Genomic DNA, 15984 nt, shown 5'->3' with positions numbered 1-15984 from the left:
GAAGATAACTTTGCTCTCTTGGGTTTTTGTGATCAGAACTTTTTTTTTTTTGCGGTACACGGGCCTCTCCCGTTGCGGAGCACAGGCTCCGGACGCACAGGCTGAGCGGCCATGGCTCACGGGCCCAGCCGCTCCACGGCATGTGGGATCCTCCTGGACCGGGGCACGAACCCGCGTCCCCTGCATCGGCAGGCGGACGCTCAACCACTGCGCCACCAGGGAAGCCCGTGTCTCTTGGGTTTTTACAAGTGTTGTCAGCGAGGCACTGATTGCTCTTTGTTCTGGCTATCTTTCCAAGGATGTCTGCAGAAACAACTTTGGGAACGGGACTTGCTGTCTCCCTCTGGAGCGAAGAGCTCGGTGCTCACTGCATGTTACAGAAGATTCAGCCTCCCTGAGCTGAGGTTCCTCTCTTCTGTAATGCAACCTACTGTGTGTGGGGGTGTCATCTGGCTCTCTTCACATCACCCTGGGGGAACTGGGCTCTGGGAAATGGCACAGACATGCTGATTCTCTGATTGCTGCTGCTGCCGTGAGTGATAAAACCGTTCTCCAACTCTGACCCAGGAGTCTCACCTCTGCCCACATCCATGAACTGCGGCAAGAGCACGTGTTAGCTTGTACACAGGCAAAAATCTCAAAGCTCTTGTGGTTCCTGACACCCCTCAGCAGGGTCTTCTGGCCTTAACGTGCCCTGACTTCCCCTCTGAACATCTTCATACTCCCAACAAGCTAGAGGGGTGGAACCCTGCCTGGCTGTGTGGAGGACAAATATTCATCAGTGATAAGCTGCAAATCCGTGTACAGGAAGCCAGTCTGAGAGGTGATAATCACACCCTCAAAACGAACTGAGGTATGTGGTGATATTCACATGAAAGATGTGAACCCGGACACATGATCCTGCTGTCAACACCAGGTACCGTCATTTTGGAGTTTCTTTATTACAAGGGACTAACAGGGAGAAGGGAACAGTCATGTGTCCCAGTGACTGGGAAAGTCCCTGTTTCTTGATCTGAACATTTCAAACAGTATTTAGCTTTTGTAACAGTGACTGGGCACTGCTCAGAAGCAGGGAACTATCTTTTTTTTTTTCCTCTTTTTAAATATTTATTTTGCCTGCGCCGGGTCTTAGTTGCGGCACTCAGGATTTTCGTTGCAGCATGCGGACTCTTAGTTGCGGCATGCGTATGGGATCTAGTTCCTCAACCAGGGATCAAACCCAGGCCCCCTGCATTGGGAGGGCAGAGTCTTATCCACTGGACCAACATGGAAGTCCCAGTAGGGGACTACTTTAATGAGGTTTTCCAGAAGTTTCTTGTTCCCTGTGGTTTTATTCAAGCAGGCGACTCATTTATTTATTAACCTAGTTAGTTCAGAAGGGATTTAAGGCAGCTTGCAAGGGTCTACAGAATTCAAGGTTGCATAACTTAAAAGAAAGAAAACCAAGGGTGGGAGCAGAAAATGGAGCCAGAAATGAGGCTCAAAGTTTATAACATAATTACATCCATTGTGTACACACAAAATATTTGGCTCTAAGCATTTTAGCGACCAAAGAGAAAAGTGGAACCTGACCATTTGCACAATCTAAAGTGCCTACTAGATTAAAAAAGGGAAACATTTGCACCGCAGAGCTGGCTTGAAGGAGAGATGTGACAGTCACCACAGGAAAGTACAAAGCCCTACCAGGACCCTTATCCCCGCCAGAAAAAAACCTTAAGCCACTGGGGCCAAGCAACAAATCCTGTCTCTCCTCCCCTCCCCCCTGAGCAAAGTGAAGACCCCACGTGGCTGGAGATAGGGAAAAGAAAAAACCCAATCTTCCTGGAGAAGATGCAGGAAACAGGCCTGGGTCCAGACCATTCAAGGCTTCCTATTGCTGGGGAAGGGTCAGGACAACTGAGAAGATGGAAAGGGACTAATCTGTTGACTTGACACAGCCTAGGAAAGAATCAGTGAACTTAAAGAGAGGTCCACAGAAATGAATGAAACTGTAACAGAGACAAAAAGAATGACTACGGGAAAAAGAACAGAGCACCCAAGAAGGGTGGAACAATATCAAACAACGTAACATACATGTAATTGGAATCCCAGAAGTATGAGAGACAGAGGGCAGAGCAAAAGAATCATCGAAAGAGATAATAGACAATAAGTTTCCGAAAATAATAAAAGACATCAGACCACGAGTCCAAGAAGCTCAGAGAACCCCAGGCAGCATGTGAATGCATACACTTCTCTCCATTCCTGCTGCCTCCCTCCTAGTTCAAGCCCCCATATTTACAGCCCAAGTGACTCTCACAGCCTAGGAAGTGGTCTTCCTTCCCCTACTCTTGTCCCCCTACCACACATTTCCCAACTGCAGTCAGAAAGATCTTTTAAAAAATAGGGGACTTCCCTGGTTGCACAGTGCTTAAGACTCCACGCTCCCAACGCTGGGGGCCCAGGTTCGATCCCTGGTCAGGGAACTAGATTCCACGTGCGTGCTGCAACGAAGAGTTTGTGTGCCACAACTAGGGAGCCCACGTGCCACAACTAAGACCCAGTGCAACCAAATAAATACATTTAAAATACGTATATATTTAAAAAAATAAACATCACTCCCCAGGTTAAAGTCCTCTAGTCACCTCTCTTTGCATTTACCATAAAATCCCATCTGTTCCCTGTGGGCTGCCAGGCCCCGCGTCGTCTGGACCCTCCCTGTGTCTCTGCTCCTGTACCTTATCCACCTTTTTCATTGTACTGCAAAGGCACGTTTCTGTCCTTCAAACACAGTGGGGGTCCCCCAACTCCCGTTCTCGGTTCTTCGGCTCCTCCTCTCCCTGTGAAGCGACCTGCCTTCAGAAGTGTGCTGGGCTGGTTACTTCTCAGCCAGTCGTCAAGTCTTGCTTTTCCAACCTTCCCCCTGAAGAAGTCCGCCCAACTGCTTTTTATCACATTATTGTACTTCCATCCTAGTACTTACTACTATCCGAAATTCTCCAATTTATTTACTTGTTTATGCATGTGTTGATTTTCTCTCTCCTGTGACTAGATCTCTGTTCTTTGAGGGAAAAGAACATGCCCTTCCACGGCCTTGGTGCTTACAGTGGTGCTGGTAGGATACCGGCACTGAAGACTTACGTGTTGACTGAATAAGGAATTAGGTCGATTGAAGAATAAGTGCTCATTAGCGGCATAAGCTCAGGGAAACGACTTACAGGTCAAGAGGCATCATCAGTTTTTAAGTTATCCTCAGTGAGTACCAGAGCTGACTTTTGGTCCCGTGGGTACACAGCTCAGCGGATAGGTAGCCAGACATTCGGTAACGCGTTATTTATGGAGTGATGTAAGCCACAACCCTCTGTTTTAAGGACTGTCATTTATGATGACTCATGTTTTATTGGTTTCTTGGTTTTATGGATTACCACCCAGAATCAAACGATAAGGAAGAACTGGGAGGTTGGATAAGTACAAACATTTGCCAAACTTCCCTAACACAACCCTGACCTGTGTTTTTTAAACTATGCACAGCCTGGATAGACTTTTCAGAGGACATGTGACCAAGGCCCAGACCCTCCTGTGGAGGGGTCCAGGTTCCCGTCTGTCACATGTCATTTAGACCCCTTCCAACTCCCTCACCTGTTTCTGTCCCTTGCGGATCCTTGACTAATCTTCCCTGCAAACCACTTCCTCCCTCTGCAGCCACATGAAAAATGAAGAGACAGAGCTATCTATCTTTGAGATTCCCTCCAGCACTCAAGTTCTTTTATCCTCTTTGCTCCGAACAGGATGAACTGTGTCCTCCTCAACCTTTCATCTCCCTTTTCTGCTGCCCGTATCAGCTGAATAAGGGAGGGGTTGTTGCCCCTCTCTCTGTCCCCACTGTCTAGACTAGGTGTCCGCTAACCCTGTATTTTTTCCATACCTCATTACTCTTTAGGGAATGCTCTAGGCACCTGTTTTTGTTCAGATACACAGAGCATCCTGTTATTTTTATAGTTCATCAGAATGTACAAGGGAGGAATCGATCATGTTTTTCCAGAATCATTTCACAAATTGCTGTGCAACTGTGGCAAGCCCCTCGGCCTCACGTTCCTCATCTGCAAAAGGAGCATGCTGGGGTTTATGGTCTCTGTTAGGAACCGGGCTACCCTAGGAAGGGGAAATGCCAGGCGGGGAGGGGTGAACTCATGAGAGCCCCGCAGTACCTGCCTGCTTCTCTCCTGCTCCTTCAGGCCTCACGGCTCTGAGAGTTCCAACCTCCTCCACTGGTCCTGTGGTCCTCCTCTGGCCAGGACCTTTAAAACTGCCTAAAGAGTGGACAGAGCGCCCGCTTTGCTCCTTTATAGAATGACGAAGACACAACCCAAAGGAAACCCAGAGATACAAACAGCAGTATATACGTTTCTGTTCAAACCCAGGGAAGCAGCAAAGAGCGTCTGCCCAGAATTCCCTTCTCATGAGTCACCTACGCTCTGGCCCAGGAGGGCTCAGACAGCACCACCACCCCTCAGAGGTTCCCGTCCACCTCTGGGTCAGGTGGTCTTTGAGCACCATATTGCCTCCCAGCACCCAGAATCTGGTGAACCCGAAGATTCCCAGAGTAATTAAGACTCTGGTTCAAACCTCCGGGACCCCCTAGAGTCCACTTCCCACTGCTGGAGGTGACTTGCACAGTTACAGTGTTGGACCCAGCGCCCTGGAGCCCCCAAAGCATTCCCGTCAAGGTTTCTCAAACTTGAACGTCCATCTGAATCAACTAGGGATCTTGCTAAATTCAAACCATGAGTCGGTAGGGCTGTGGCGGGTCTCAAGAGTCCGCATCTGCAGCGAGCTCCCGGCACTGCTTCTGTTACTCTTCGGACCTCGCTTTGAGTCACGAGGTCCTAGTCTAGAAGTCGGCGCTTTTATTGTTATTTTTTTCCCCATAAAGAACCAGACAGTAAATATTTTCGGCTTTGCAGGCTGCCGATCTCTGGTCACAACTACTCAACTCTACCAAAAGCAACCGTTAGAGCCCAAAGCAGCCATGGGCCAAATGTAAACAAAGGAGGATGGCTGCGTTCCAGTAAAACTTTATTTACAGAAGCAGGTGGTGTACCAGCTTGCTGACCCCTCTAGGCAGCCTCAGAGATTGAGAGATCCCTCTCCTCTAGGACAGTCCCTTTCACTGACATCCACAAGTAAGGTCCCACCCACCAAGAATCTCGACCCAGATAAAGGACCTCCCACTGCAGGCTAAAAATAGAACAGCTTAGCCACGGAGTGACCACCAGAGCGTCCACTAGGAAACACATTCTTCAGTAGTCACATGGGGTTGTCCTTTCACAATCTCTAAGGTCCTCCTCAATTCGGAACCCTGATACTCCATAAATAATCTTCAAAGAGAAGAGAAAAGCAATTCAAGTTATGGGTTCTTGCCTTCCGTCAAACCCACTTTTTGTTTTCCAGATGCGTGGAATGATGAGGAAAGCATGTACTTCAAAGCTTGTAACACAGGGGTTCTTTCTAATACTTGTTCCTGAATTACTGAGCTCCTTGGAATTAAATCCAAGCACAAGGCAGGCTACAGCCCCAGTGGCTTTAAAGACAGTGGTGATGTTAACACAGGGTGGTTTCAGAAGACGCGGCAGCCCCTACTTATTGGGGTCAGCTCACGTTTCCAGGGCTCTAAGCAGACTTGCCATTGGTTCTGTCAGTCTGCGGCAGATGGAACAGAAGCCAGCCTATGCACTTCATTTCCCAGAGCTTCAGAGCTGGTGAAGGATTCAACATCTCAAAAAATCCAGGCTTGCACTCAGATGGTGCATACTTCCATGCCGCATGCTCTGAGGGCCCTGATGGATTTGTTTAGCAACTCTCGGCTTGCAGCGATTAGCCCCAGAGATAGAGACTTCAGACCTCCCAGAAGATTTCTGCCAAGCATTTCTCTCTACCTAACCCTCTTTTTCCCTGTTCAGACCCCACTCAAAAGTGCCTTAGGGCCTTCCCTGGTGGCGCAGTGATTACGAATCCGCCTGCCAATGCAGGGCACACGGGCTCGAGCCCTGGTCCGGGAAGATCCCACACACCAAGGAGCAACTAAGCCCACACGCCACAACTACTGAGCCTGTGCTCTAGAGCCCGCGAGCCACCACTACTGAGCCCACATGCCACACCTACTGAAGCCCGTGCTCCTAGAGCCCGTGCTCCGCAACAAGAGAAGCCACCGCAATGAGAAGCCCGCACACCCCTGCTCGACGCAACTAAAGACAGCCTGTGCGCAGCAATGAAGATCCAATGCAGCCAAAAATAAAAATAAAGAAATAAAAAAATTTTTTAAAAGTGCCTTAGATGGGCCCTGAAGGCTTGGTCTTTTCAGGGGCCTTAAAATCCAAAAGGGGCTATTTAGGCACTAGTTATGCCTATTAAAGCAGTTTTTGAGGGAAGGCAGATCACTAACTGGTAGTTAAAAATATAAAAATCTAGATACTTGTGATCCCCTTTTAAAAAATAGGTCTAACAATAATGTAATGAAAGTAGCCAACAGTTATTACTAGAAACAAGGCAATCCACCTTATTGTTTTCCCCAATGGTCCCTGTTTACATGAATTTTTAATTTTTTACATAATTTTGCTGTTGGGAGAAAAAATAGGTATAAACGTTTTGCAAGGCAATTTGGCAACGTTAATCAGATGTCTGGAAGACAGTTCTCCTTTGATACAGCAACTCCATATTTAGAAACTTAACCTGAGGAGATTATTAAGAAGAAAGGCATAGATTTAACTTGAAAAATGTTCCTAACAGCAAAAGACTGAAAATACCTAGATGAGCCCAGCATCAGGGTGTGAATCAAGCAAAATAATAAATCCTTACAACGGAAAAGTGATGTTCATTAACTGACAGGAAAGATATTTGTACGGTATGATTAGAGGAAAAAAAGAAAGACAGTTACAAAATAAGTATACAATAGAATTCTAGAAGAAAAAACTCCAAAATGTTAGAAATGTTTTTTCTCTGCAAACTGGAATTTGGGGTTGGTATTTAATCTCTACATCTCTACCTCTGTAATTCTAGTTCTTAACAAAGCGCATCTATTCCCTGTGTTATGATGTACTACAAATACTCGAATAAGTATACTTACGATCGTATACAGTTATGATTACACGTTCTGCTTTGGGCATTCATGTGTTATCTCTTTTAATGGAGGAAGTCTTTCCTCTGAGGCTTTAAAGGCTAAAAGCCTTTCTTTATCTCTCTGATAAAATAAGGTAGGACCAGGCTTCTGAGAAGCCAAGTATCCTTTGGCAGATCCTTGGGGCACGGGAGTAACCTGAAGTCCTGGCTTTCCCGTGATTTCTAGACCTCACTATCTCCTTTGCTCTTGTGAAGTGCTTGACTCATTGGGAACAGTAATCCTGGGGTACAATGAGATTTTTGTTTTGATTCTATTCTATTGTCCATGGTTCTCAAAAGACTTCTGAGGAAGGGCTTTTCCAGCGGTCCCTTCCTCAGTTCAAGAATCAACTTTTAAGCATTTTTAATTCAGAGTCCTGCACCCAGCAGGATTACAGTGGTTGCCGACATTCTGTGACATGTCACACTAGGAAGAGGTACATCCCACAGTGACACTCTCCTTCTGGACCCTTTCCTTCAGGAAAATTGGAATTCCACAATCAATAGGCAAAAAGACAAAAGCACTCATGGAAAGCTTCCCTTCCCTGTCCTATCTTTCACAACGTATAGTTTCTTCACATCAGAAGTTCTTTGAAATTATTAATCCTCTTCCAGGAGAATCATCTAAAAATGTGTTTGGCCAAGACCTAAAGTGTTTACACTGTTGTTTTTTCTTTTAACTTTTTATTTTATATTGGAGTATAGCTAATTAACAATGTTGTGATAGTTTCAGGTGCACAGCAGAGGGACTCAGCCATACCTATACATGTATCCATTCTCCCCCAGACTCCCCTCCCATCCAGGCTGCCACATAACATTGTGCAGAGTTCCCTCTGCTGTACAGTAGGTCCTTGCTGGTTATCCATTTTAAATATAGCAGTGTGTTTACACTTTTTTTTGAAAAGTGATAATCCATCTTGTTTCAAAGTAGATTTCAGTGTCACTTACATGTTTCTCTCCCTAAGAATCACTAATTAGATGGCAAGCTCCAGTCGTGCTAGAGAGGAATTAAAGCCTTGTTTAAGGCTTCTCCAGTCATAGGGATGTTAGGGAAATATTTCTGTCCTGATTCTCGTTCTGGTAGTGTACCAAGCTTTGTCATGGCTCCTGGGATTTTTAGACGACGACGATGACAAGAACGACAAAATCCAGAGACTTTTAAGTCTTACTAAAGAACTTAAACTGCCCTGGTGGGAGTGTGAAATTGAGTGCACTAGTTTATCTTTCAAAAGTAATCACCTTCACAGCTCACAATGGTGGTCTAGACGCCTGCCCACAAAGCAAGACCAAACGGTCCATCAAGGCTCCCTCTGTTATCTTTTGATCTCCAGCCCCTAGTTGAGATGCTCATAAGAAGCACTGAATGATTGCCCTTTCTGTAGAAAAACAGCACCTGCTGAAGGAGAACAGCAGAACTTCTTCTCATTCTTGAAAACAGCTTTTCACAAAAGTATCTCAGAGAATTCCTTCTGGACTTAAGAGGATGTCTTAGTCCCCTGAAGACGTGGCATTAAATTGAGACATTTAGATTCTGCTTAGCTGTGTTTCCCACAGATAACTGTCCCACTCTATTGAGCAAATATCACATATTCTTTCCATATTTCCTCAGATAGAAATGTTATAAAACTGCTGTGGACACCAAATCAAGGACGACCAATGTTTTCCCTGCATGATCTTGGTTCTTGAAACCATTTGGTCATTATCCAACTCGCTTTTCCAGGTAAGAGGCTTAATCTCCTTTAAGACTGCAAACTCATCTCAACTCGTTTTGGTTTCCACTCTTCACTAAGTCTAAAAGTTTGGGTGGCAACACCCAGAATTAGTTCTAGCCTTCTAGGCTGCGAAAATTTACCAGCTCCGAAAATCTGAATGTGAACCTTGTCTTGGTAATTGATCACAGCCTCTTTGCAAAAGAGTTCTTTATTTGTAAAATGACTCTCTTCACTTGAAAGATGAAATAAGCAAGGCAGCTACAATTACCCTGAAGCAATATGTAACAAAATATCATATAAATAACTCACTCAGCAGACATTCTCATTTAGCTCCAAGCTATTTTAGGACTCAACATAAACACTACCAGCTCATGTGTTCACCAGGTTACCAAGTCACTGAGGTCAAAGAAGTACTCTTTGCTGCTGCCCTATAGCTTTCTGCAAGTTTGGTGGTATTAGCACTATAATAATAATAATGATAAATAATATATATCGGTTACTGTGAGTTGGGTACTGTGTTAGAGGCTAAACATACAGCATTATACTTACTCCCAACAACAATTATCTGAGTTAGATATTATTCAGTGGGCTTCAAACTGTGCCTAAACGCTTATAGCAAGTCAATTACAAATGCTGAGATTTGGATCCAGGTCTGTGTAACTTACAACAGGGTTTCTCTCAGAGGCACTGTTGATATTTTTCTGGGTTATTGTTTTGCGGGAGGTTTTCTGTGCCCTGTAGCCTGTTCAGCAGCCTCCTTGGCCTCTACCCCTAGATGTCAGTAGCAACTCCTAAGTGGGATAACCAGAGTTGTCTCCAGACATTGGCAATGTCCTGGAGGGGGAGTGAAACTGTTCCCAAATGAGAACCGCTGCTCTAGAATTAGGGATTTGACTCCAGATCGCCCTTTTCTGAACTACTATGCAAATTTCCCTTTCCGAGGTGGATTTCTGAAGTGTTCCTCATTTGTTCTTGCCTAATTTTTTTGTTTGAAAATGTTGAGTTACAGTAACAACAGGCATGTTGTAGCAGAAATTATACAGTAACTGTATGTAATAAATGTAATGTATGTATGTAATGTAAATGTATGTAATAAATCTATAGTATGAATGGTTGGTCCCTTCTTCTCCTCCCATCTATGCTCCCCTTTTTGTCCATTTCCAGTTGGATGATATGAGAGGACCATGGCAAGTTGCCTTACTTTCCCGTGTTTTTCCTCCTCAGTCAGAATACATACTTCCTGTTGGGCTATTTGAAGATCTCCTGCCTCTCTGTGGGGTAAGAGTTTACTGGAAAGAGGATACTGAATGATAAACGTCCAAATTTGCAGCTGGAGTCCTTGAACAAAGGACCCGGATCACTGACCTCGGCAGTGAGTCCAGTTGCACGGCCTGGCCTTTGAGTAGGAAATTAAGGTGAATGTTAGAAAAGCTGACCCCACTCTTGCCTTGGGGTCTGATCGAGGGCCTGCCCTGAGTTTGAAGGCTTCTCTCCTTCGGTGTCAGCTATGAGGATACACTGGCCACCACAAGTGTGTGCGAGTTGCCTGTAGCGGCTGTTCCTTCCCACTTGGGAGGTGGCACCCGCAGGCAAGTCCCTGGAAAGATGACCCTCAGCAGCCTGCCGGTGAGTGCGCCTGGCTGTCCTACTAAGTGCTTACTCCACCGCACTCCTGCCACCTGGAGTCCCAGGAAGAGAAGGTCTCTCAGTGGGTCCCCTCCTTAACAGGGCACACGCCCGAAGTCTCAAATAAGGCGCATGAAGAATTACATCTTCCCTTTAAGCTGAGAGGCATTCTGGGGTTAGAAAGTGCTGGAGACTAGCTGAGAGAGTAGAAAACTTTCTGCTCTAGAAGCTGATGGGAATTCTGGTCTAAGGGAGATAGTGTATCCCTTCACTGAGGGTTGGGATAGAATCCTTCCTGCCTTCAGAGAAGATTAACCAAGCACGGGTGGCATCGGACATTTTCCTGCAATCAGGTGGTAACACTTGTACTTAAAAAACAAAAAAGAAAGGAAAAAAGAAAAGAAAAAAAAATATGAACTTTTTAGAGGGAGGAAGGGGGCCCTAGGTGTCATAAACCCAGAGGGGCCATCAAGGTAATTTATTCGTCAATTTGGGGAGTGAACGAGTCCTGCTTCTGCATTCTAGACGACTTTTGGGTGGAATCATAAAGCCTCAGGCGCGAGGGGACCTAGGGTGTCGTCCTTCCATGCCCTTCCCATCTCCAACACTCAGCTCAGAGTACTTGGAGCTTATTTAACGAAGGGGAGCGCCCTTTTCTTGGCGTCCGTGCCCCGTGCCCTGCCCCGCGGGCGCTCACCTTGTGCTGTTTCCACATGGCCCCCAGCGGCTTCACCTCGTGCTTGCCGTGCCGGCCCTCCTCCAGGCACAGATAGCACACCGGGGCTCGGCAGCTCACGCAGTACATGCTGTAGTTCTCCATTTCGTGGTCAGGGCACGTAGGGTACTTGCGGGCCGCGCCGCCCCCCGCCGCTCCGGCGCCGGTGGCACCCGGGCTCTTGCAGCTTCCGCCTGCGCTGGGGGCGCCCTGGGCGGCGCCTGGAGACGCAGAGGCGGCCTCGGCGGGCGCGCGCGGCGGCGGCGGCGGCGGCGGCGGCGGCGGCGACACCAGGCGGTGCTTGGCGAAGGGCCCCCGGGATGGATGGCACTTGAGCTGGCAGGCAGCGCAGTAGAGCACGTCGCACTGCTCGCAGAGCGTGGCGGCCGGCTCGGGCGGGGTGCGGTCGCACAACTGGCACACGGCCACGGCAGCGGCTGCGGACGCCCCGTGCGCGGCCCCGCGGCCCTGCTGATGGCGCTGCACGATGGCCTCTAGCAGTCGGTTGCGCCGGAAGCCGCGCAGGCCGCGGTGGTCCAGGGAGGCGCTGCGGTGGCACTGCGGGCACGTGATGGAGCTCGAGGAGGCCGAGGGCAGGGAGCAGCAGGCGGCGCCCCGGGCGGCGGCGGCCGAGGAGCCGGGCGGCGCAGGCACCGTGGGCAGCACGCGAACCCCGTTGGGGGACTTGAGGCTCGGGGTGTAAGAGCCGTAACCGCTGTCTGTCTCACTGTACAAGCTCAGCTTGTCCGCGTGGTCGCCGCCGGCCGCGCTCCCGCCGCCGCCGCCGCCGCCGCAGGCCGGGCCAGCTGGCGTCTCATGGTCCGGAGGGGGCGCGGCGGCGGCGGCGGCGGCGCCTGCGGGCAGCCCTGAGCCCCGGGAGTGCAGGAGCGGCGGGGGCAGGTGCTGCTCGCCGTCCGGGGTCTGCACCGCGATGGTTCGGGCGCAAGGCAGGCAGACGTTGTGGGAACATGGCAAGATGATGGGCTCCCGAAACAGCGAGCCGCACACGGGGCACTTCAGCTCCTCCTCCATCGCTGCGCCGGCTCGGCGCGGAGGTGGAACGGCCCAAGCCCCGGAGACGGGCAGAGGCGAGCAAGCGTGGCTAGCACCAGTGAGGGGGAGGCGGGCGCGTCACACGGGCATGACTGCTTTGCAAGCCGGGGGCACGCCCCTCTCTCAGTCCTGGGGCCACCGCCCACGGACGACTGGGGGCAAGAGGAAGGAGAGCGGGTCCTCACCTGCTGCCCGCGAGGCTCCTGCACCAGCGGCTGCAACCTGCGGCCAGAGTCCGGAGCTGGTCGGCTGCCCTCGCGGTGGCCTGCGAGATGCTCTAGGGGATGAATCAGCAGTAGCGCCGCCGCTGGCGGCTGCGCGCGTCTCCTCTCCACATGAGGACCGGCTGCCGGGCTGAGGTTCGCTGGCTCTCCTGTTTCAGCCCCTCGGGTGCAGTGGGCAGCTGCCCAGGGGCCCCTTTTGCCCTGGCCGGTGGCCACCGCCAGTCCGGGCGATCTGTAGGTGAGAAGGCGGGCGAGCAGGCCTCTTGGCCCGCGGCTGGGTTCAGCACCACGAGGCGGCGGACAGCGCCCGGGAGCCGACGCTGGAGCCCGAGCTCCGCTCTCGCCGACCCGGGGGCCTTCAGCTGCCGGGCCTCTGCGCCCGCGACTACCTCGGGGGGCCCCGCCGGCCCGGAGACCTTCTCTCGCCTCTGTCTGCGGCCGCTGCCGACGCGGGCCGAACGCGCCCCGGGGCCTTCTTTCCGCGGCCAGCACGGCCCCGCTGCTCCGGTTCGCCGCCGCTGCTCCTGCGGCGCCTGTGACCTTGGCCGTGCGACGCGGCGGCCCGCGGGTGGAGGGCGAGCGCCCGGCTGGCTCGGGAATCCCCTCCGGTCTCCGTGCCGCCGCCGCCTCCTGCCGGCGCCGCGCGCCGAGGAGTTGTAATTTCCAGGGCCGAGAGGAGCGGCAGGGAGGGGGCAAAGGAGGGGCGAGGGGGGCCCGCTCGGCGAATGAGGGCTCGCCTCTCGCTGCTAGGGGAGTCCTGGGGCAATTTTAAGGGTTCGCAGAGAAAACCGCTGTTAACAGCAAGCTCTTATCTGGATGGAGGGCGCATCTTGAATTAGCGCAGCGACCTGGCCCGCCCCGCCCCTGCCAGCATCCCTCCCGCCCACTCCCCTGATCCCACCTGCCGCCATAAAAGGGGGACAACAGGGACCTAGAAAGCCGGTTGTTTACAAATGGAGAGGTAGCCCAGTTGACCGTCGCTCCAAAAAATGCAAGCCACAAAATGTCGGACAGCCTGAAGTCAAAGGGTGAGGTTTTACTTGTGAGTTGAACCACAAGCCATCTCGTCTCTTCAGTCGCGAGTGTCCCTCCGCGATCCATGTCAGTCGTCTCTGCAGCGGGAGGACACGACACGGGGTTTATAAAATGGGGCTTCCCGGCGGAACGCGCAAAGGGCCACTTTAGGCCCCTTGGCCCTCGGAGCAGATTCCCCGGGACCCAGGCCTGCCTGGACGCGGATGGCGCGGCAAGAGGCCGGCGGGAAGGCAGCGAGCGGGGATGTTCGTTTTATGAATGAGAAAGATCTCCACGCTCCGCCACGCCAACCACGAGGAGAGCCTCCCACCCGCGGCCCTGGCTGCTTGGTGTACGGGGAAGGATGGGTGGGGAGGCCGCGCGCGCCCAGGGAAGCGCTCGCAGCGCAGCCGGCTCTGCCTACGGACGCTTCACGCCGGCGTGAGACAGACACAGGTTAGGCAATCGCTTGCTCAAAAACCACAGGAATATTGAAGTCACGCCTCTCTCTGTTTCCGGGCTCTCCGGCACTCAAACAAAGGCTGGGGAGGCGCCGTAGCGCCGGGCGCAGAGCCGAAGCCCTGGGCAGGCCCGGTGCCTGGGGACGGGGCCGCGCGCACGGGGACCCCTGGGGGGGAGGCGTGCTGACGCGGCCCTGACAGAACTCTGCGAGTCAGGATCCCGGGTGGGAATCTCAGCTCCTTTACGAACCAGTCCCCCCACCCTGAGCGGTCTGACTACGCTTTCCTAGTCTCTGATCCTGCATCTGTCAGCGACGGTGGCAATGATACTTCTGTGTTGAGAACTCAAGGAAGTCGTTGTAGGTAAACACAGATTGCATACCCGACTTCCTGCTGTAAACTCCTGTGACTCTTCAGTTCAGCTTTGCCCACTGTCGGGCAGCCTGTTTCCAGTTTGTCTTGAAGTTGAAGAGCAGGCCAACGGCGTGCCAGATAGAGCAACACAGAGTTAGCACAACAGACTGGACTTCTCGTCATCTGCAGGGAGCTTAGAGGGATGATGGAACCAGGCGTCAGTATCCCCAGATGGGGGATGGTGACAACCCCATCCTCATCTGCCTTCTATAGATAGAGCCACAAAGTGCTGCGTCCTGCCTGCAGTGCTTTGATAAGAGAGTTGCTATAGCGTTGCTACGCTGCTGAGGGGGGCCGGGGCGGGGGGACATGGGTGTAGGTAGGTATGTGATTGAATCATTCGCAGATGCACTTCTTGGGATGCTAGCAGTGTCATCACTCACCCCAGCCCAACTCAGCCTTCCTGGTGACTACAAAGAAAATAATAACCTCTTATGGTTCTAGTGTGAACAGACATGCCTCACTCCCCACCCCAACCAGTGGTCATGTGTCTGAGAGACCTCCTCTGCTTTGTCATTTTCAGACGGCTTGCCGGGAGGGGGGGGGAGGGCTCCTGGAGGGGTATGGAAACACCCCCGTACAGAAGGACCGACAAGTCCAGCAACTCTGTCCCTCAGACTGAGCATGATTTTGTTTCCCATGGGGAGGAAGCTCATCTCATACTTCAGAATTCTCCACCTATGCCTTTCCCACCTGCCCCCATCCCATCCCCCCCAATCCCATCCCCCTAAATCATCCCCGATCCCCCTAAATCAGCTTAACCTTGTACCGCACTGTTGCTAAGGCATTGCTTACTGGGGGGATTGGCATCCTTCAGCTGCTGTGTAGGAGCTGAGGTTACACAGCGATTCCAAGTGTTCACCATAGCCATAATCACTAACGGTTGTCAACATCGTCTATAAAAAGTCCTCTTTCTGTCCCAACGGAGTCATGTACCATGTGTATACAGAAAAGCAATCTTACTTCTCTGATCCTCAGTTTTTTACTATTATAAAATTTAAGGATAGAATTCATTGAACTTTAAATTTCCTTTTAGTTCTAAAAGCCTCTGCATATTAGTTGTTAAGAATGATATAACGTCCTTAATAAAAATGACTCTTATGAAGAAATTTGATCCCAAGATTGAACGGCATATCCATTTTTTCAAGTCATTAGTATTTTATTAAAGTCTGGGTCTTATGCAGATGGTGAGGCAAGTAATAATACTTCCACTGTAGGACTTGACAGTGTGTCCTCGTCTGTTCAGGCTGCTATAACAAAAATGCCATAGACCGTGTGGCTTAAACAACTGAATTTACTTCTCACAGTTCTAGAGGCTGAGAAGTCTATGATCAAGGCACTGGCAGGTCTGGTGTCTGGTGAGAACACACTTCCTCGATGCCAGACAGCTACCTTCTTTATGTATCCTCACATGGAGAGAGGGAGGGCAGAGCAAGCTCTCCTGTCTCTTCTTACAAGGGCACTAATCCCACTCACAAGGGAGCCACCCTCATGACCTAAGGACCTCCCAAAGGCCCCCCTTCCTAATATATTACATGGGTGGTTAGGATTTCTACATATGAATTTTGGGGGATGCAGACATTCAGTCCACAGCACAGTGTGAAATTATATTCTTGTATATAATCTCATTTAAT

The 15984-nt window shown here is 50.7% G+C and overlaps 1 protein-coding gene across 13 annotated transcripts in view; it reads right to left on the bottom strand.

Annotated features, from left to right (window-relative positions):
- TRIM67 (tripartite motif containing 67) overlaps positions 1-12216 on the bottom strand; it is a 49212-nt gene extending 36996 nt beyond the window's left edge. For 10 of the 13 annotated variants that reach the window (XM_060125642.1, XM_060125646.1, XM_060125648.1 and 7 more), the window contains exons 1-3: positions 12050-12216; positions 11474-11953; positions 11167-11362 (exon numbers count right to left, since the gene is read on the bottom strand). In XM_060125642.1, the coding sequence (XP_059981625.1) occupies positions 11167-11362; positions 11474-11953; positions 12050-12216 (843 nt within the window). Of the gene's footprint in view, positions 1-11166 lie in introns of all 13 variants that reach the window. The other 3 variants (XM_060125640.1, XM_060125641.1, XM_060125644.1) reach the window with 2 other exon arrangements.
- Positions 12217-15984: the final 3768 nt, after the last annotated feature.

The sequence above is a fragment of the Lagenorhynchus albirostris genome, chromosome 16 (genome assembly GCF_949774975.1).
Source record: "Lagenorhynchus albirostris chromosome 16, mLagAlb1.1, whole genome shotgun sequence".
NCBI lineage: Eukaryota > Metazoa > Chordata > Mammalia > Artiodactyla > Delphinidae > Lagenorhynchus > Lagenorhynchus albirostris.
The sequence above is the reverse complement of the archived record's forward strand: the minus strand, read 5'-3'. Positions and strand labels throughout refer to the sequence as shown.